The sequence below is a fragment of the Sander vitreus genome, chromosome 23 (assembly GCF_031162955.1).
Source record: "Sander vitreus isolate 19-12246 chromosome 23, sanVit1, whole genome shotgun sequence".
NCBI lineage: Eukaryota > Metazoa > Chordata > Actinopteri > Perciformes > Percidae > Sander > Sander vitreus.
In genome coordinates, this window is record NC_135877.1 from 23987050 (window position 1) to 24009802 (window position 22753).

At 44.2% G+C, this 22753-nt stretch overlaps 1 protein-coding gene across 3 annotated transcripts; it reads left to right on the top strand.

Annotated features, from left to right (window-relative positions):
* The first annotated feature begins 22 nt into the window (after positions 1 to 22).
* On the top strand, positions 23 to 22653 carry eml4 (EMAP like 4). 3 transcript variants are annotated; one of them, XM_078281499.1, is made up of 24 exons: positions 23 to 301; positions 1793 to 1997; positions 2597 to 2720; positions 5864 to 6046; positions 6900 to 7040; positions 7184 to 7209; positions 7310 to 7345; positions 8445 to 8568; positions 8882 to 9031; positions 9120 to 9189; positions 10553 to 10663; positions 10760 to 10855; positions 12595 to 12729; positions 13082 to 13214; positions 15938 to 16086; positions 16484 to 16609; positions 17070 to 17201; positions 17326 to 17393; positions 17813 to 17901; positions 18243 to 18340; positions 20059 to 20146; positions 20276 to 20374; positions 20690 to 20820; positions 20964 to 22653. In XM_078281499.1, exons 2-24 carry the CDS (start codon positions 1793 to 1795, stop codon positions 21399 to 21401), a joined length of 2952 nt encoding a protein of 983 aa, XP_078137625.1. In that variant the 5' UTR covers positions 23 to 301; the 3' UTR covers positions 21402 to 22653. The 3 variants fall into 3 exon arrangements, with proteins under 3 accessions (XP_078137625.1, XP_078137624.1, XP_078137626.1); XM_078281498.1 differs by having other exon boundaries at positions 1815 to 1997; XM_078281500.1 differs by lacking the exons at positions 23 to 301; positions 1793 to 1997; positions 2597 to 2720; positions 5864 to 6046 and having other exon boundaries at positions 6951 to 7040; positions 8429 to 8568.
* The last annotated feature ends 100 nt before the right edge of the window (positions 22654 to 22753 follow it).

Below are 22753 nucleotides of genomic sequence, written 5' to 3' on the forward strand. Positions count from 1 at the left end.
ACATAACATTTAAAACATCTAGAATAGCAGCGTCAGCGTCGCTCCGTCGTGTCTGTCCCCGGATGTGTGTGTGTCTCCCGGCGGTGGATCCTCCAGCAGCGGCTCCTTCTGCGTCTCCAGGCGGAACAAAGCAGCGGATCTTCGGCCTCTTGGGCAGCGCAGCGGGGTCTGACCTGGCCCGGCTCGGCTCGGCACGCCTCCCCCCCCTCTGCGGCCCGCAGCGCGCGCTCAGCCTCCCGCAGGCCTCGGCCTGGACTCCCGCTTTTCTCCCGGAAAATGGACGGATTCACCGGCAGTTTAGGTGAGTGCACGCGCCGCTCGCGCCCCTGAGACCCCCCGGTCTCCTGTCCGTGCAGCGGCGGCACGCGCACAGCCGCACGCGCCTCTGGCGGCTTTACACGTGTCACTGCTGTATTTATCAAAAAGACTCTGCACCGCCCCTCCGGCGGCTGCAGGGCAGCAAAACCAACATCCTCCTGAAGGAGAGACCCGGAAAAAACCCGGATCTGCCCACTGAAACACCTCGTGTGTGTGTGTGTGTGTGTGTGTGTGTGTATGTGTGTCATAATAACAAAATACGTAACCATTAAAATCATCACATTTTATGAAATAAACTTTTTAAGTTGTAACCACTTCCTGTAGCAGCCAATCACAGCTCACCTGAGCAGACAGCCAATCACAGCTGATTTAGACTCTAACTGAAGACATGTAACCCTCTTCGGTTAGTCTTTAATAAGGTCCTACGGTTGACTTTTCTCTCTCTCACTTATGGGTTAGATAACAGAATATCCAGATGTTCTAGTGTCTCTCTGTAGATGACAGTATATCCAGATTTTCTAGTGTCTCTGTAGATGACAGTATGTCCAGATGTTCTAGTGTCTCTCTGTAGATGACAGTATATCCAGATGTTCTAGTCTCTCTGTAGATGACAGTATATCCAGATGTTCTAGTGTCTCTCTGTAGATGACAGTATGTCCAGATGTTCTAGTGTCTCTCTGTAGATGACAGTATGTCCAGATGTTCTAGTGTCTCTCTGTAGATGACAGTATATCCAGATGTTCTAGTCTCTCTCTGTAGATAACAGTATATCCAGATGTTCTAGTCTCTCTCTGTAGATGACAGTATATCCAGATTTTCTAGTGTCTCTGTAGATGACAGTATATCCAGATGTTCTAGTGTCTCTCTGTAGATGAAAGTATATCCAGATGTTCTAGTGTCTCTCTGTAGATGACAGTATATCCAGATGTTTTCGTGTCTCTCTGTAGATGACAGTATATCCAGATGTTCTAGTGTCTCTGTAGATGACAGTATATCCAGATGTTGTAGTGTCTCTCTGTAGATGACAGTATATCCAGATGTTTTAGTGTCTCTGTAGATTACAGAATATCCAGATGGTTTAGTGTCTCTGTAGATGACAGAATATCCAGATGTTTTAGTGTCTCTGTAGATGACAGTATATCCAGATGTTCTAGTCACTCTGTAGATGACATGATGTCCAGATGTTCTAGTGTCTCTGTAGATGACAGTATATCCAGATGTTATAGAGTCTCTCTGTAGATGACAGAATATCCAGATGTTCTAGTGTCTCTGTAGATTGCAGTATGTCCAGATAGTCTAGTGTCTCTCTGTAGATGACAAAATGTCCAGATGTTTAGTGTCTCTGCTGATGACAGTATATCCAGATGTTATAGTGTCTCTCTGTAGATGACAGCATGTCCAGATGTTCTAGTCACTCTGTAGATGACATGATGTCCAGATGTTCTAGTCTCTCTGTAGATGACAGTATATCCAGATGTTCTACTGTCTCTCTGCAGATGACAGTATGTCCGGAGCGAGTGTCTCAGATGTTAACGACCGTCTCTCGTCTCTGGAGCTCCGCGTCCAGCAGCAGGAAGATGAGTTGACAGTAATGAAAGCGGCTTTGGCGGACGTCCTCCGCCGCCTCGCCGCCTCTGAAGTCTCGGCGGCCGCTGCCAAGAAACAGCCCGCAGGGAAAGGTACGCTAGTCAGATTCCACTGTCCTCATCCGCCTGAAGAAAGGTTATGAATATGATGTGTAATATTAACTGGGGGGTCTATATGTTTTTATTTTGAATGCAGTGCCTACTCTGGTATTTCTGCTCACTGTGATGTCATGTCCTCCAGTATCTTCCATTATACCAATGTCTGGGTGAATACTCGATTCTAATTGGCTGCAGAAAAAAAATTGGCAAGTGACCATGGTATAAGCGGGTTAATGCCCTTCGAGGTGTCCATTATCAGGTGTTAATGGACTTCGGCGTCCGACGGTTCACGCCTCGACGTCCTCCATTAATACCTGATAATGGACACCTCGTCAGGCATTAACCCGCGTATACCACGGTCACTCTACATTTTTCATATTCCTAAAATCAGTAGAACCTCAGCTAAAAGGTTATGAAGTCAATCAACCAGAATAATTTAAAAAAAGTACTGAAATTGTGTCATAAATTTAAAGAAAAATGCAAAGAAATGTGTTTTCATTACATTTTACTAAAGAAACCCACAGAACATAATGATCCAAAAGAAACATGACCATCAACGCTCCAGAAGTTATTTTAGGTTTCTCGTGTCTCAGGGGGCGGAGCTTCTATGCGTGAAGCCTACTCCATGTCCTGCATCTCTAACGGAGGAACACCCGGACGCAAGAGAGAATCCACCTCGGTCACCAGGAAGGGGACACTGTCCTCTGCTGCCAAGAGGTAAATGCACAGACACACACAGACACACACACACACACACACACACACACACACACACACACACACACACACACACACACACACACACACACACACACAGGTACACACACACACACACACAGGTACACACAGCTTGTGTGGACGTGCAGCAGCCAGCAGGACGTTATCTTCAGTGAAGCAAACACACAGAAATCCAACTTACAGTTAGCTGTTAGTCCAAGAAACACAGCTCAAACACGAAAACCAGTCACCAGCTACGGCAAAGTCCTCTTCAGCAGGGAAACACACTGTCGTGTCCTCCGAATCAGCAACTCTCCGCCGTTAGCGCCAACTTTAGCCAGGCACACTAGCACAACGTTTGTTCTAAACCACTGCTGTTAGACAGGAAAAGTTCCGTAGCGTAGCTACATGTCTTCAGCTTTGTTAATCCACTTAGATCTTCTCCAAGCTAACTAGTGTCTCTCACACAGACACACACACACACACACACACACACACACACACACACACGCACACATACATACTGTGGATAATTCTTTTTTACAGCTGTCAGCGGGTTCCAGGATGAAATGTCCAGAATATAGCGATTGTTTTTCTGCCTGGGTGGATATCTGTTAACATTCTGCGTTTTATTTACATTTGTCTAAAAGTTGGTGAAAGATTTGAGGGAAGGTCTGCGTCTGCAGATATTGTGGCGCTGCTGATCAGTTGCCTGTCAGGGATTTTTCTCCACAGCTGTTTCCTCCAGATTGTCTGCAGATCTGACCTAATCATGACTCAGCTGTTCGTTCTGCAGATCTAACCTAATCATGACTCAGCTGTATGATCTGCAGATCTGATCCATAATATATATTTAGTGACTCATTTTCTTCTGACAGCAGGCAGAGTGGAGTTTGTTGGAAACACAAAGTAGCAGCTGGTAGTAGTAGAGACAGTAGATCAGTAGAGACAGTAGATCAGTAGAGACACTAGAACAGTAGAGACACTAGATCAGTAGAGACAGTAGATCACAGACAGTAGAACATCATTTAGAGTAGAACACAGAGACAGTAGAACATAGAGACAGTAGAACACAGAGACAGTAGAAAACAGAGACAGTAGAACACAGACAGTAGAACATAGAGACAGTAGAACACAGAGACAGTAGAACACAGAGACAGTAGAACATAGACAGTAGAACACAGAGACAGTAGAACATAGAGACAGTAGAACACACAGACCGTAGAACACAGACCGTAGAACACAGAGACAGTAGAACATAGAGACAGTAGAACACAGAGACAGTAGAACACAGACCGTAGAACACAGACAGTAGAACAGAGACAGTAGAACACAGAGACACTAGAACATAGAGACAGTAGAACACAGATATTAGAACATAGAGACAGTAGAACACAGACAGTAGAACATAGACAGTAAAACACAGAGACAGTAGAACATAGAGACAGTAGAACACACAGACCGTAGAACACAGACCGTAGAACACAGAGACCGTAGAACATAGAGACAGTAGAACACAGAGACAGTAGAACACAGACCGTAGAACACAGACAGTAGAACAGAGACAGTAGAACACAGAGACAGTAGAACATAGAGACAGTAGAACACAGATATTAGAACATAGAGACAGTAGAACACAGACAGTAGAACACAGAGACCGTAGAACACAGAGACCGTAGAACATAGAGACAGTAGAACACAGAGACAGTAGAACACAGACCGTAGAACACAGACAGTAGAACATACAGACAGTAGAACATAGACAGTAGAACACAGAGACACTAGAACATAGAGACAGTAGAAAACAGATATTAGAACATAGAGACAGTAGAACACAGAGACCGTAGAACACAGAGACCGTAGAACACAGAGACACTAGAACACAGATACACTAGCACACAGAGACAGTAGAACACAGAGACGCTAGAACACAGACGCTAAAACACAGACAGTAGAACATAGACAGTAGAACACAGACACTAGAACACAGAGACAGTAGAACATAGAGACAGTAGAACATAGAGACAGTAGAACACAAATACAGTAGAACATAGAGAGTAGAACACACAGACCATAGAACAGACAGTAGAACATAGAGACAGTAGAACACAGAGACAGTAGAACACAGAGACAGTAGAACATAGAGACACTATAACAGAGACACTAGAACACAGAGCCAGTAGAACACAGACAGTAGAACACAGACAGTAGAACATAGAGACAATAGAACATAGACAGTAGAACACAGACATTAGAACATAGAGACAGTAGAACACAGACAGTAGAACATAGACAGTAGAACATAGACAGTAGAACATAGACAGTAGAACACAAACAGTAGAACATAGAGACCGTAGAACATAGAGACACTAGAACATAGACAGTAGAACATAGAGACACTAGAACACAAATACACTAGAACATAGAGACACTAGAACACAGAGACAGTAGAACATAGAGACAGTAGAACACAAATACAGTAGAACATAGATACAGTAGAACACAAAGACAGTAGAACATAGAGACAGTAGAGAACAGAGACAGGAGAACATCATTTAGAGTAGAACATAGAGACAGTAGAACACAGAGACAGAGAACACAGAGACAGAGAACACAGAGACAGTAGAACAGAGACAGTAGAACACAGAGACAGTAGAACACAGACGCTAGAACACAGACGCTAGAACACAGAGACAGTAGAACATAGAGACAGTAGAACATAGACAATAGAACATAGAGACAGTAGAACACAGAGACAGTAGAACAGACAGTAGATCACAGAGACAGTATATCATTTAGAGCAGAACATAGAGACAGTAGAACATAGAGACAGTAGAACACAGACAGTAGAACATCATTCAGTAGAACACAGAGACAGTAGAACACAGAGACAGTAGAACATCATTTAGAGTAGAACATAGAGACAGTAGAACACAGAGACAGTAGAACACAGAGACAGTAGAATATAGAGACAGTATAACATAGAGACAGTAGAACACAGAGACAGTAGAACATCATTTAGAGTAGAACATAGAGACAGTAGAACACAGAGACAGTAGAACATCATTTAGAGTAGAACATAGTAAATGAAGAGCAGAGTCAGTATGTTGCTCTCTAATGATTTTGGTGTTTTTTGTCTCCAGCGGAGCGGACAGGAAGGAGGTCAGCAGCTCTCCGATGGAGGAGATCCGGGAGGGGGAGGAGCCTTCTCGCCCAAAGGACCCGCCCCCCTCTGTCTCCCCCTCCTCCCCCCTCCCCCTAACCCCCCAGCAACAGAAACCTGCTCCGTCCGCTGACAGCAGTAAAGGCCACGCCCCCCCCAAAAGGTTCTGACCTCTCCTGGAGTCTCCTGGTTTTAGGCCGTCTACACATGAACTGCAGTTAAACCCCCTGGGGTCTCCTCTGAAGTGAAATATTTTCCTCTGAGGAGAGTGCTTGGGACCCCAGGAGGAAGATCTGCCCCTGGTGTCGCGCAGCGCTCAGAACCACAGCCGAGCGCTGTGCTCAAAGTTCTAATTATTTTAACTTTGACCTAGCTGCCGAAGAACTTTCAAAGCACAACCAAAACCTGAAGCAACGATGAAGTTTACCTGCACTACCTCAAGGTTTACCTCTGATCATGTGTAGGCGGCTTCAGAGTTCACTGCCCCCTCTCCGGCTGGGTGCGTTTTATTCAAACTAACTGTTCCTTCTGCAGAAACTCTCTGCTGGTAGAAAGCTCAGGCAGCACGTCTTTTGATCTGAGCTACTAACCTGTTCTGCTCTTTCTACAGCCTGGGCCTTGAGTGTCTGCAGTGTCCCAGCTTTCTCTAATCTCTGAGTGTCTGCAGTGTCCCAGCTCTCTCTAATCTCTGAGTGTCTGCAGTGTCCCAGCTCTCTCTAATCTCTGAGTGTCTGCAGTGTCCCAGCTCTCTCTAATCTCTGAGTGTCTGCAGTGTCCTAGCTCTCTCTAATCTCTGAGTGTCTGCAGTGTCCCAGCTCTCTCTGAGTGTCTGCAGTGTCCCAGCTCTCTCTAATCTCTGAGTGTCTGCAGTGTCCCAGCTCTCTCTAATCTCTGAGTGTCTGCAGTGTTACAGCTTTGATACTGACTGTGTGTGTGTGTGTGTGTGTGTGTGTGTGTGTGTGTGTGTGTGTGTGTGTGTGTGTGTATGTGTGCGCGTGCGTGCGTGCGTGTCTCAGAGGAAACAGTGTGAAGCGTTCCTCAGGGATGGAGCGTTCTCAGAGCAGCACCTTTGACACTTCAGAGGAAAACAGGAACAAACTTGTGAAAGCTGCGTCAACATCCAAGCTGCTCGCCAAGGTGGTGAAGAATGCCGACAGGTACACACACACACACACACACACACACACACACACACACACACACACACACACACACACACACACACACACACACACACACACACACACAGACAGACAGACAGACAGACACCGTATGATGTTTGTTTCTTCTCTTGTTTCAGACACAAAGACCCAGTTGTCAGTCAAGGTAAATACACATTCCTCCTCTTCATCATGAACGTAACCTATGCATCGTCATCATACTCATCATCATCATCATGTTCGTTTCCTTTGTCTCAAACTTTCAGCCAAAATGTCGACACGAGAGAAAAACAGCCAAGCTGGTAAGTCCTGAAGAGTCGTCAGAGCCAGCTAGCATGCTAACAGGCTAGCAGGCTAACAGCATGTTAACAGCAGGCTAACAGTAGATGCTAGATCGCATACGATACACGTATCGATGTCAACACGAGCATACTGCACAGGTGTCTTGGTGCAGATGTTGGTAATTTCTCCCCACATAGCTTCTGGAACGTGTCCGGTTGTGTAGTTCTTGGTTTAGAAGCATTTATTGGAGACTTATCCCGGTAGAAAGTGTCGCTATAATCCGTTAAACTCAGTCAAGTGTTGACGCCTGAGTCCAAAGCATTAAATAAAGTGCCGTAAAGACTCAGTAGAGTTTTTGTGGAGCTTGAGAGGTTTTTGTAATGTCTGCAGATGTTTTTGTGGATTCAAAATGAGTCGGTCGAGTTGGGACACATTTCTGGGACGCGTTGTAACGCGGCTGGTGGAATATAAAGCATCGACTTTAAGGGTCGCAAACGCAGCGCAGACGTGCCCAGTGGAATTTGGCCGTTATCGTTTTGCTTTGACAATCTATATTTCTTTTCTCCTCATCAACATGTTTCCGTCTCTGTGTCTGCTGTTTCAGAGGGGAACCCCATTAAGATGTTATGTGTTTCAGAGGGGAACCACATTAAGGTGTTCTGTGTGTGTTTCAGAGGGGAACCACATTAAGATGTTCTGTGTGTGTTTCAGAGGGGAACCCCATTAAGATGTTATGTGTTTCAGAGGGAAACCACATTAAGGTGTTCCGTGTTTCAGAGGGGAACCCCATTAAGATGTTCTGTGTGTGTTTCAGAGGGGAACCACATTAAGGTGTTCTGTGTTTCAGAGGGGAACCCCATTAAGATGTTCTGTGTGTTTCAGAGGGGAACCACATTAAGATGTTCTGTGTTTCAGAGGGGAACCACATTAAGGTGTTCTGTGTGTGTTTCAGAGGGGAACCACATTAAGATGTTCTGTGTGTTTCAGAGGGGAACCACATTAAGATGTTCTTTGTTTCAGAGGGGAACCCCATTAAGATGTTCTGTGTTTCAGAGGGGAACCACATTAAGATGTTCTTTGTTTCAGAGGGGAACCCCATTAAGATGTTCTGTGTTTCAGAGGGGAACCACATTAAGATGTTCATGCGTGGGCGACCGATCACCATGTTCATCCCTTCAGACGTGGAGAACTACGACGACGTTCGGACAGAACTTCCTTCAGAAAGACTCAAGCTGGAGTGGGTGTATCCTTCACACAGAAATACAGCTAAACATAATCTGATAGGGTTAGGGTTAGTGTTAGGGGTGTATCCTTTGCTCTTCACATTAGCTGATGAAGGCAGTTGGAGAACAGTTAGATATAAAACAGGATGTCGTCTGTATACAGGATGATACCTTCCCTCAGAAACTATCATGTTTACAACATCTGGCTTGATATTTAGTACATCTTCAGTAGATATTCAGTAGATCTTTCTTCAGTAGATCTTCAGTAGATCACCAGTAGATCTTCAGTAGACCTCTGGGTATTTTTCCGGGTGCTTCTTTGACTTCCTGTAGCTATGGTTACCGCGGCAGAGACTGCCGAGCAAATGTTTACCTCCTTCCGACGGGGGAAATCGTTTACTTCATCGCCTCGGTCGTGGCTCTGTTTAACTACGAAGAGCGGACCCAGAGACATTACCTCGGACACACCGACTGTGTCAAGTGGTGAGAGAACACTCGCATCCAAATCATCTGCTGCTGTGCTCCTATTGGCTGCTCTGTCTGTGACATCATCTCTCTGTGTCTCCAACAGTCTGGCCATCCATCCGGATAAGATCCGCATTGCTACCGGACAAATCGCAGGAGTGGACAAAGACGGACGGGTGGGGACAAACGCAAAACAACAACCATGTTTTTATGACTTTATTACAATGTTCTTTCACCGTGTTCGAGATAATCATTTACTTCTGAGTAGAGATGTTCTGATACCAATACTAGTATCAGAAAAGCCTCTGATTCTGCCTAAAATGCTGGTATTGTTATCAGCAAGTACTGGAGTTTACGCACCGATCTGATACCACGTTAGCCTGACCAGCCAGCCCCACATCCAGATGTTGGGTCTGGGATCTCCCCATTGGCTGGGCTCAATCCGAGGGGCGGGATAAACGGTTGTCTTTCAAATTCCCTCTGCACGTAATAAGATAGCGCTACAACCAATCAGAGCAACGCTAGTTGATAGATTCAACTTTAAACTCCGAACACATCTTCCTTTTTTAAGAGTGACTTCAGTGCCGTTCTTTGTTCTTTTCTCAAAGAAAAGCTGAACTCCAAGTCTTCCAGAAGACCGCTGTTCCCAGCAGCAGCAGCAGCCATAAGCCCCGCCCACCGACTCTATACATGATGTGATTGGCCTGACTAGAGTTTTTCCAGCTCGCAAGCCAACGGAGAGTTGCTAGACGACCCTGGCTGCAAATTACATTTGCTGCTGCTAGGGTGGTCTAGTTTTTTAGGCTAATACCACGTAATTTAGCCCAGAAGAAAATCTACTTTGAAGTAATTTATTGATGTTCTTTTTCCGTTCTGTGGCGTTTTATTATTTGTTTATGTTTCACAAAGAGTTTAACAACAAAGATAGAAATCATATCGCATCCATACAGAGATAGTAGTATACAGCTGTTATACATCATATCATCTATACAGGGATAGTAGTATACAGCTGTTATACATCATATCCATACAGGGATAGTAGTATACAGCTGTTATACATCATATCATCTATACAGGGATAGTAGTATTCAGCTGTTATACATCATATCATCTATACAGGGATAGTAGTATTCAGCTGTTATACATCATATCATCTATACAGGGATAGTAGTATTCAGCTGTTATACATCATATCATCTATACAGGGATAGTAGTATACAGCTGTTATACATCATATCACATCCATACAGGGATAGAACAAGCTGGTATTGGATCAGTACTTGTTATCGTCGTCGATACGCAAGTTCAGGTATCGGAATTGGTACCAGGAAGGAAAACATAGTATCAGAACAGCTCTACTTCTGAGTCAATTGTACATTTTTATACTTTTTAAACATGAAAATGTAATTAACAGATAAATAGCTTCAGAACCCAATAAAACCTTTGGGGTGGATCTCACTCCAGTCCTCTCTTTTATGATATAATATATAATATATTATATTATATATAATATAATATATATAATATGTGTGTTTCCAGGCGCTGCAGCCTCACGTTCGTGTCTGGGACAGCGTCAGTCTCTCCACGCTGCAGGTCGTTGGGTTGGGAACATTCGAGCGAGGCGTCGGCTCGCTGGCTTTCTCCAAAGCTGTGAGTATCACCTCGGTGCATCATGGGAACTGTAATAGTTCCTACTGCTGAGTGTCTCCTAATGTCTCCCGTCCTGTCTCTCTGCGTGTCTGCCAGGACTCGGGGCAGCACCTGAGCGTTATCGACGACTGTAACGATCACATGCTGACCGTTTGGGATTGGCAGAAGAAGTCTAAGATCGCTGAGATCAAGGTGAACAGCTCTCTCTTTATTACTGCGCACAAAACAATATCTTCTGTTATTAGAGATAATTATTTGTTTTGAATTTATACATATTGTGTGTTAAGTTTGCAGATGCTGTCTTTAACTTTAAACATGGTAAACAGGTTATACAGCTCAACAGTGTGGTTCCTGAAATAAAGATCCCGTTCATTTTCTCCGTAAGGATTTAGATTATCAGCCATGAAGTCTAAACCCTCCAAGGTAGACTGACCCCGAGCTACGTGGTCTAAACCATCCCGTAATGTCTAAACACTCCCGTAATGTCTAAACACTCCCATAATGTCTAAACCATCCTATAATGTCTAAACCATCCTATAATGTCTAAACACTCCCATAATGTCTAAACCATCCCATAATGTCTAAACACTCCCATAATGTCTAAACCCTAACGGAGAAGACACTAGTCCGTCTGAAATCAACCTGGTTTTAAGTTGAACAGGTTTTATTCATGATGCCATGGGGAAGTACTACACTACCCACAATCCTAAGCATAACGGCAACGTCTCTGATTGGTGGAGCTCGCTGTTACCATGGAAATGTTTCTCTGATAGTTTCTGTATTCTTGTACCTTTTGATTTTTTTTCCGTTTTCAAAATGTTGTTTTGCATCAGATGTTTTAGGGCCCTGATTGGTCTGGAAGCTGGTTGGCTCGGTGACAGACTTAAAACTCGCTATATCAGCATTAACGAAACCCCAACGGAGTTAGAAAACGAGGAAAGTCACTTCCAGAACCAGAGCCGATCAGAAAGTGGTTCTGACTGGTTCAGATTGCAGTGTTTCCTTTAGGATTTTTTTTAGCAGTGGGGTCAGTTAACCACAGGTTCCCGTTAATCTTATGATGGACATGTTGTGATATTTAAAGCAAACGAACCGTCAACGGCGAAATAAAAGTCTTTTATTTACGAGAGCGGTCTGAGAGACCTCCAGCTCACAGCGAGGTCTCTGAGCAAGACTGGCCCAGCGACGAGCTAGAAGCCGGGGCAGGCGCCTGCTGGCTGTCGCCTCACTTCATGGAGCTTCTCAACTCCGAAAACTTTGAAGCAAATTGTCAATTCGGCATCAATTTACGCAAAACTGCCTATAGTCATCTTAACAGTTAATTTCTCACCTAAAACGTTGTCAGAAGTGAAATTAGTGATGAATAAGATGACGAAAATTGTTAAAATTGTCCCGTTGTTGGTCTGTCTGTACCGGAAACCCGACCCTCGTTGACCTAGGTTCATATGCTGAAAAGGGAAAAGACCTGCGGCCAGAGACTTAAAAATTCCACTATTAATTACATTATCTATATTTATATATAATGCAGTGTAACTACTTCAGAATGTAAATAATGCACCTAAAATACAAACGTGGGTGAGGGCGTTCGGTAATCGCTATCGAATCAACAGCCACGTGCAATTTAGCTCGCAGGTGAAGACTACAAACAACGAAAATCACCAGTTAACCATTTAAATTAGCAAGACCAGGCTTAAATGAACTGACAACATAAGTTATACGACTTACAGTTCTCAAGCACGTCAACACACAATCTCAGCTGGCTAGTTATTCTCGTGTGTCCGCACTATTCTCCGACATGCACTATAACAACGCAGCCCTATTTCTGATACCGTGGGGGGGGGGGCCACCACGGTCAAATCAACATAGAGGAAACACTGGATTGGTCTCTGGTTTATGGCTGAGTGAAAGTGTTGGTTCCCGGCATGTTTCAGACCACTAACGAGGTCGTCCTGGCCGTCGAGTTCCACCCGACCGACCCGAACACCATCGTCACCTGCGGGAAGTCCCACATCTTCTTCTGGACCTGGAGCGGGAACTCTCTGGCTCGCAAACAGGGCATATTCGGGGTGAGGACACCGTTATTCTTCAAGCTCTTTGGATTTACATTTTGATTTATTTTAAAGAGGTTAAACAAAGATTAAACAATAACTTAACAAGAAAGGTTTAATTTGGGCTGTGTGATTTATCAAATTGTAATGTTGATTTTGATTTCCTCTGCTAACGATTATTCTGGACATTTCGTTTTAAAGTGAACTCTTATTTTGTCTTGTTATTATTATTAGTTTAGTTTATTTTGTCTTGTTATTATTATTATTATTATTATTATTATTATTATTATTATTATTAGTTTTGTGTTCTGAATGAAACCACCTGAAGGCTAAACTCAGTCAGCCAACATTTAAATACATGTTTTATCAGAAATACGAGAAGCCGAAGTTCGTCCAGTGTCTGGCCTTCCTGAGTTCTGGAGACATCCTGACTGGAGACTCTGGAGGAATCCTGCTGGTCTGGACCCGGACCGCCGCCGAGACCCCCGGAAAGGGCCCCCGAGGTGAGGGGGGTGGGGTACTGTACAATATCAGGAAAAACTTCCTTTTTACAGGAAGAAACCTCAGACAGAACCAGACTCTTGGTGGGCAGCCATCTGCCAGTTAGGAAACAGAGACACTGATACAGATATACACATATACTGATATACAGATATACATAGACACAGATATACAGAGATACAGATATACATATACACAGAGATACAGAGACACTGATACAGATATACACATATACACAGATATACATAGACACAGATATACAGAGATACAGATATACATATACACAGAGATACAGAGACACATATACTGATATACATATACACAGATATACAGAGATACAGATATACATATACACAGAGATACAGAGACACTGATACAGATATACACATATACACAGATATACATATACACAGATATACAGAGATACAGATATACAAATACACAGATATACAGAGATACAGATATACATATACACAGAGATACAGCGATACAGAGACACTGATACAGAGATACACATATACATATACACAGAGATACAGAGACACTGATACATATACACTAGAGATGCACCGATAGATCGGCCGGTGACCGGGATTGTCCGGTTTTCACGTGCTCGGCCATGACCGGCGACCAGCAGGTCAGTCTGACATATGGTGATGTCATGCTGGTCAACGCTCCAATTAACTGACAACAGAAGTTATACGTGTTACAGTTCTCAAGGACGCACGCACACACGGACGCCACAGCACAGTCTTTTTCCTTTCTCTCAACGTCTCCACCACGTGTCCACCCTATTCTCCCACATGTAGGAACCTCGTGCATTAACCTGCAACATGTCAGCTGTTTGGAGATTCTTCAGCGTGTGTGAAGAAGATAACACGTTTGCAATATGCAACACCTGCAAGGAGGAAGTAGGGCGTGGAGGGACGACCCCAAAAACCAGAATCACATTTCTTTAGTTGATATCTGATGTGAAAAGAAGGAAATGGTGTGTTAATGTCCCCCACCAGGAGTACTTTATATAGTTCTGTTTTATAGTGATCTATTATCTGTTCAACACATGTTCTATTAAAGGAAAGATAGAAAATAAATATTTGTGTGTGCTGTAAAGTGGTTAGAAAAAATGAAATCGGAATCGGCCTAGAAAATTGTAATCGGTGCATCTCTAATAAATATATATATATATATATATATATATATATATATATATATATATATATATATATACAGATACATATACACAGATATACTGATACAGATATACAGATGTAGAGAAATATGATTCATAATAATTATAGCAGTTGGTATGATGAACATTGCTAATTATAGTAACAATAAAGATAATAAAACAATGACTAGAACTAACAGTAGTAGCAGTGGAGGGTGTAGCAGGGCGTGGAGCAGGACCCCCAATCCAGAGGCGAGAAAACATAAGGACTCCGGGGAATAAGCTCCCCAGAGCTAGGTTAGTACCAAGCATTTCTGGGACATAGATGCACACAGATGGAAAGAGAGAGGAGAGAGAAGCTCAGTGTGTCAAAGGAAGTCCCCCAGCAGTCTAAAACTATAACAGCATAGTTAAGAGCTGGTCCAAGGCAGACCTGATCCAGCTCTATAAGGGTTGGTAGATGAATCTGACGGCTATGAAGAGATCAGAGAAGAGAAGGGGTTCTGTATCTTCAGATATATACACCCTCCCCCACCGGTCTAGGTGAACGCTGCAGCTCCTCACTCCCTAACTATAAGCTTTATCAAAGAGGAGAGGTTTAAATTTACTCTTAAATGTGGAGACGGTGTCTCCCGGACTCAGACTGGAAGCTGCTTCCCATTCCTAAACTTAAGATATTAAAACAATGGTTTTATTAAATTCAGGTAACTGGAACTGTGTTCAGTTCACAACTGTAAGACACTCGATATCCTCACAGAAAGGGTGTGTGTGTGTCTGTCTGTCTGTGTGTATGTGTGTTGACCCAGTTTCAGTAACAGTTTTCTTGTTGCTAAACTTGTTTAAAGTGGAGCAAGGCCAACCTTTAAAGGTTTTTCCCTCAGTGAGTCAGACTGTTGAAACATTTAATGACAGAGAGACAGATTCAGACTTGACACGGTAATGATCAGACTCACACTACAGACCAGGAATGATCAGACTCACACTACAGACCAGGAATGATCAGACTCACACTACAGACCAGGAATGATCAGCTCCATTTAAAATGTGTTTATAAAGAACACAGTAAATGTGACTGCAGCAGCAGCTTTGTTCGAACAGGAAGTCAAAGTGTTTTCAGAGGAAACCTGAAGAAACAGGAAATGTTTCTGTGATCTGCTGGCTCCTGCTGGCTGCTACAGGAACTACAACTCAAACCCCAATTTATCTGCTCCTCACACACACACACACACACACACACACTTTATATTACACACACACACACACACACACACACACACACACACACACACACACACACACACACACACACACACACACACACACACACACACACACACACACACACACTTTACATTAAACACACACACTTTATATTATACACACACACACACACACACACACACACACACTTTACATTAAACACACACACACACACACACACACACACACACACACACACACACACACTTTACATTACACAGAATGTTTCCTATCAGCAGACAGACAGGTGTGTCTAATCTTTGGGTGATTTCTGTGTGTGTGTTTGTGTGTGTGCAGCATTTCAGATCAGCCGGCAGGTCAAAGGTCACGAGGGCAGTGTGTTCTGTCTGTGTGAGATGCGGAGCGGCACTCTGCTGACTGGAGGAGGAAAAGACCGGAAGATCATCCTCTGGGACCATGAACTGAGAACAGAGAGAGACATCGAGGTCACACACACACACACACACAGACACACACACACACACACACACACACACACAGACTTTTAACTTCTACCAAAGTCATTTTTTGGTAAGATTACTTGTACTTTTACTCAAGTATTGCTTTCAAGTTCTTTATGCTAGCCTGCTCTAGTCCATATTTGGATTCCCTACACACACACACACACACACACACACACACACACACACACACACACACTGCGGGCTGCAGTCACAAAAGGTTGACTTTTTTAATAAAAATGACTCAACAAGTAACAGAGTAGTTTACACTGTGTATTTTCTGTGTGTGTGTGTGTGTGTGTGTGTGTGTGTGTGTGTGTGTGTGTGTGTGTGTGTGTGTGTGTCTGTGTGTGTCTGTGTCTGTCTGTCTGTGTGTCTGCAGGTCCCAGATCAGTACGGAACCATCCGAGCGCTGTCTGAGGGGAAAGGGGAGGAGTTTTTGGTCGGGACGTCCCGTAACTTTATCCTGAGAGGAAGCTTCAACGACGGCTTCCTGATGGAGGTCCAGGTGAGGCTGTGTGATGTCATGGTGATGTCATGATGATGTCATTGTGTCGTCTGAAGTAGACAGGACTCTGTGACGAGACCTTTTCATTTCCATCTCCCTGTTTATTAAAGTCTCTATACACTAGAGATACAGCATTACAAAGTATAATACAAAAGTATTTCAATTGTGTCATAAATATATAAAACTATACAAAACACGCACATGTTGACAGAACATATCATCCCAAAAGATTTCTAAATGTTGATGTAACCCTTACGTATTATTACAGAGGAACCAGATATTACTATTCTGCATACAACATGTTCAGACACATGCTCTGTTCTTCTTTTAACCGTATAATTATATATATAATATAATTATCCCTCTCTGATTTCATTCTGTTTTCCACAAACACACCATCTTTAATAATACAAGTCTCCGTGTTGCGTTTAGGGTCTCAATCTCTCTGTGTTGTGTTCAGGGTCACACAGACGAGCTGTGGGGTCTGGCGTCCCACCCGTCCTCCTCCGTGTTTCTGACGTGTGCTCAGGACCGCCTCGTCTGCGTCTGGAGCTCGGAGGATCACCGTCTGCAGTGGAGCCGCACGCTGGAGGTGAGGGGGGGGCCTCTGGGGGAAGGGGGGCCTCTGGGAGGGAGTGGGGGGCCTCTGGGAGGGGGGGTACTCTTGGAGGACGGGGCCTCTGGCAGATGATTGGCAGCTGTGTCTCTCTCTTCAGGAACACGGTCACTGTGCAGACTTCCATCCCAGCGGAGCCGTGGTCGCCATAGGAACACACTCAGGAAAGTCAGTAAAACTAAAAAAACTCCAGAAATAATTTTATCAGCTGAGATGTTTTCATCATAAACTATTATTTATGAAATCAGATTCACAGTTTCACTTCTTTATGGAGAGAAATGTTTCTTTGATGGTAAATATTGCTGATCCCTGGCCTGTCTGTCTGTCTGTCTGTCTGTCTGTCTGCCTGCCTGTCTGTCTCTGTTTGTCTGTCTCCTGATTGGCCTGCCTGTCTGTCACTGTCTGTCTGTCTCCTGATTGGCCTGTCTGTCTGTCTGTCTGTCTGTCTGTCTCCTGATTGGCCTGTCTGTCTGTCTGTCTGTCTGTCTGTCTGTCTGTCTGTCTGTCTCCTGATTGGCCTGTCTGTCTGTCTGTCTGTCTGTCTGTCTGTCTGTCTGTCTGTCTCCTGATTGGCCTGTCTGTGTCAGGTGGTATGTTCTGGATGCGGAGACCACCGACCTGGTAGCGATCCACACCGACGGGAACGAGCAGTTGTCAGTGATGCGCTTCTCCGTCGGTGGGTGAAGTCTCCTGTACTTATAATATATATTATTTATTTATATATATATATATATATATATATATATATATATATATATATATATATATATATTAATATTATAATATTTAATATAATATATAAGATGTGAACATGAAATCAAACATTTTAACTAATCAATGTTCTAGAAATAAGAAATCTTAATTAAAATATTGTGCATTCAGTATGTTTCTGAATGTTTAAATAAAGGGAAATAAAATGTTTTAATGACAGTATGTGATGAGAGAAGGGAACTCCATTACCCAGAATGCCTCTGTGTGTGTGTGTGTGTGTGTGTGTGTGTGTGTGTGCGTGTGCAGATGGCAGCCTATTGGCTGTTGGATCTCATGATAACTTTATTTACCTCTACAACGTCTCCGAGAGAGGACGCAAGTACAGCCGCTACGGGAAGTGCTCGGTGAGTTCTTCAAGATCTAACTCTTCAAAAGATTCTTTAACTCTTTAAGGGCTGATATAATGATTATATAGGGTATCTAACACTGTTCCTTATAGGGCTGATATAATGACTATATAGGGTATCTAACACTGTTCCTTATAGGGCTGATATAATGACTATATAGGGTATCTAACACTGTTCCTTATAGGGCTGATATAATGACTATATAGGGTATCTAACACTGTTCCTTATAGGGCTGATATAATGACTATATAGGGTATCTAACCCTGTTCCTTAAGGTCTCCTGATAGGGTATGTAACATTGGTTGGGTCATCCTCCAGTGTGTTGCGCACATACCAATGCAAAGTTTCGACACTTTCATTACAACTAGTGCTGTTGTAACGTTGGGACATAAAAACTCCACCAAGCAATCACAACTCACCCTGTAGCTAGTCAGCACGGGGACATTTAGAGGAGAGTGAAGCCCTGCAGGCATGTCCTCTGAGCCGCTGCGTTAGATCCAAACTCCCGCTCCATTGTCCGATGTACTCGTTCTTAACCCTTTTCTCTGGGCCAGAAGGCTGGAACACTGCATTTACCACCGTGGTTCATTTTCAGTATCCTTGAAAAACTTCCAAACTTTCTTCTTTCTTAAGTACACAGCGCACCTGGTGTGTGAGATCCTGACAGAGCTCCAGCTCATAGCGGGTCTGTGAAGAGGCAGAGGTCAACCGGGAGGGCATCAAACCCGGCCAGCAGCCGCCGGCTGTCCCAGCAGATTGTGGAGCTCCTAAAGTCCGACACAGTCAAACCAAATTTGCAATTAGCCATCAATTTTCGTAAAACGGCCCATATTTGAGCTTTATATAGTTGATTTCTCGCATAAAAAAGTATCAGAAGTGAATTTAGTGATAAAATAGCAGGTGAACAATGTATACAATTTCTGAGATCTGCGTGACCTCGATTAAGAAGACCAGCTGATCTCAGGTCAGTGGTGTATGTAAATGTTGGGGCGTGACAAAGAGAGAGACTAGGGCCAAATAAGGAGGAGTTGAGGAGTTGATTTGCCCGTTTTCAGAGGCAGTTTCAAATTGTGAGATTTGCAGAGGAAAGAGGTGTCAGTGGGACTTTATTTACCCTCCAAACTGTCGTTATTCAACTATGACGAGGTCCAATTGGTTATCACCCCTTAAAGATTAGTGTGGCGTTCGGGTGCAGCTGTGTTTCTGAGTTTCCTGTAGTCTCCACAGTGTGAGGCGTTCAGGTGTAGCTGTGTTTCTGAGTTTCCTGAATGAGGCGTTCATGTGTAACTGTTTCTGAGTTTCCTGACTGTCTCCACAGTGTGAGGCGTTCAGGTGTAACTGTGTTTCTGAGTTTCCTGAATGAGGCATTCAGGTGCAGCTGTGTTTCTGAGTTTCCTGACTGTCCACAGTGTGAGGCGTTCAGGTGTAACTGTGTTTCTGAGTTTCCTGAATGAGGCGTTCAGGTGCAGCTGTGTTTCTGAGTTTCCTCAATGAGGCGTTCAGGTGCAGCTGTGTATCTGAGTTTCCTGACTGTCTCCACAGTGTGAGGCGTTCAGGTGTAACTGTGTTTCTGAGTTTCCTGAATGAGGCGTTCAGGTGCAGCTGTGTTTCTGAGTTTCCTGAATGAGGCGTTCAGGTGCAGCTGTGTTTCTGAGTTTCCTGAATGAGGCGTTCAGGTGCAGCTGTGTTTCTGAGTTTCCTGAATGTCTCCACAGGGACACTCGAGTTACATCACCCACCTGGACTGGTCACCTGACAACAACTTCATCATGTCCAACTCTGGAGACTACGAGATCCTGTACTGTAAGTACTCGGATACTTCCCTCCCTAAAGTACTGTGCAACTAAAGTACTATGTAACTAAAGTACTGCATAATTAAAGTACAGTACTGTGTAGTTAAAGTATTGTGTAGTAACAGTTGTGTATTTTTAGGGGACGTTCCAAACGGCTGTAAACTGATCAGAAACCGCTCCGAGTGCAAAGACATCGACTGGGCGAGCTACACCTGCGTGCTGGGATACCACGTCTTTGGTTAGTTCAGAGTGTAACTTCTTACAGCGTGTGTGTTAGCTCCATCCCTCCTACAGAAGACACTAAAGATATTATATCAGATATCTCCGTATTTATTTTAATTTAATTTCCAAAATGTAATGCTGTCAGTCCGCCTGCATTTCTGTCTGTTTCACAAATATTTAAACTTTGTCTGAGGAAATCAGCTCAATAAAATGTGTCTGTGTGTGTCTGTCTGTCTGTGTCTCTGTGTGTGTGTGTGTGTGTGTGTGTGTGTGTGTCTGTCTGTGTGTCTGTGTGTCTGTGTGTGTGTGTGTGTGTGTGTGTGTGTGTCAGGTGTTTGGCCCGAGGGTTCAGACGGCACCGACATCAATGCTCTGATCAGATCTCACAACAGGAAGGTGATCGCTCTCGCGGACGACTTCTGCAAAGTTCACCTGTTCGCCTACCCATGCTCCACGCCCAAGGTGAGACACACAGACACACACACAGACACACACGCACACTTGCACACATACAAACACACACACACACACACACACAGAGACAGACACACACCAATTAGACCAGTAAGATGAGCATTTAAACACAAGTCCGTGTGTCTCCGTAGGCTCCCAGCCATAAGTACAGCGCCCACAGCAGTCATGTGACCAACGTCAGCTTCCTGTTTAACGACAGTCACCTGATCTCGACGGGGGGGAAGGACACCAGCATCATGCAGTGGCGTCTGGTGGAGAAATCTTCTCTCTCGCTGCCCGACGGCCTCCTCTCTAACTCCGCCCCCCACCGGGCTGACCCGCTGTTCACCCCGCCCCCCCCTGCTGCAGCCACGCCCCCACAGCCCCCCCCCCGTCCGCCGACAGCCAATGGGACACAGGAAGCGTCCCCGGACTCGCCTCCGCCCACAGATCTGGCCCCGGCGCTGTCAGCGTTAACCCCGCCCCCCGCTGAGCTGACCCCGCCCCCCTCAGATAGCACTCTGAGTCTGAAGGACAGCCTGGAGCCGAGCGACGACACGGCTACGCCCCCCCTCACCCCCCCCTCATAGACAGGAAGTGGTTCAGATATCTATGTGAAGGCTAATGTTCTGGATGGTTAGTTGTTTGGTCTCTAAAATGTCAGAAAATGATGAAAAATGTGGATCAGTGTTTCCCAAAAAGCCCAAGATGACGTCCTCAGATGTCTCTGAGAGGCTGAGCTCATTTTCTGACATTTTAAGGATTAACTGGAAGATCTGAATATTGGGAGATGGTTTTCTGTTGATCGTTGCAGCTCTAAGCTTTGTCAAGATGTGAAAGATTATCGTGTTGAGTTCAGGGGTCCTGGGAGATTTCTGCTTTTGAAACAAAACGTTTCACTTTTTTACGAGACAATAGAAAAGCTTTTGGTCAGAACCTGCAGGGCTTAAATGTCTTTTAGGAACAGTTTTTTTTTTTTTTTAACATGATCATGTTTTTCTTTTCCGCTGAAGAAAGATTATCGATCAGAGGAATCATGTAAAATGAGCTGCAGACTGTAAATGGAAAAGTTGAATTCACTCGTTTGACACGACTTTGTTGCGCTTTTATTTTGTTAAACTGCCAATCCAGGAAGGGACAGTACTCGAGGCTTTTAATGTGAAACATGCAGGAAATATAAACTTTACAGTTCAAACCTTCAAAATAAAATAAAATCAAACAACTGAAAGAGAGACGTCTTTCTCTCAGAGATCTGTTTGTATATTCTGCAGATATTTCTGTGTATATTTCGGTTTTCCACCGGGGGGGCTTGGGTGGGGGGGGCAGCTACACTGTAAACACTCACATCTCTCAGCCAATCAGCTCACAGGAAGCCTCCTGTGATTGGCTGCTTTTCAGCGACTCCTTGAACGACTGCTGATGTTTGTTTATGTCTCTCTGGACCATTTCTGTTCCAAATGTTTCCTGAATGTCATGATGTCAAGATGATGTCACTCTGGGAGGGGAGGTGGGGGGGGGGGATGTTTTTGCCTTTTTAATACTCTTCATCTTTAATATCTTAATGTTTTCTACGCTCGTCTCTCTTCGGACTGGACAGAGTTCAGGGAGGGGCGGGGCTAACGCGGGAGGGGTGGGGCTAATGTGGGAGGTCGTGGGGTAACATTGGAGGGCGGGACTAACCCTGGAGGGGCGGGGCTAACTTTCTGTAACGACATGATGATGATGATGATGTTCATGTGACTGCTTTGAGCCAATCATGTCTTCTCTCATACATTCCTGTCAGACGACAGACTGTACTGAAGATTTCAACAAAAAAATGCAAATAAATGTTTTTAAAACCGATGACTTGCCTCATGCGTCTTTCCTGGGTCTGTTGTCATGGTGACGGTTGTACCCATTAGACATTACCATAAGGAGTTACGGTACATTTACCAGTACCACA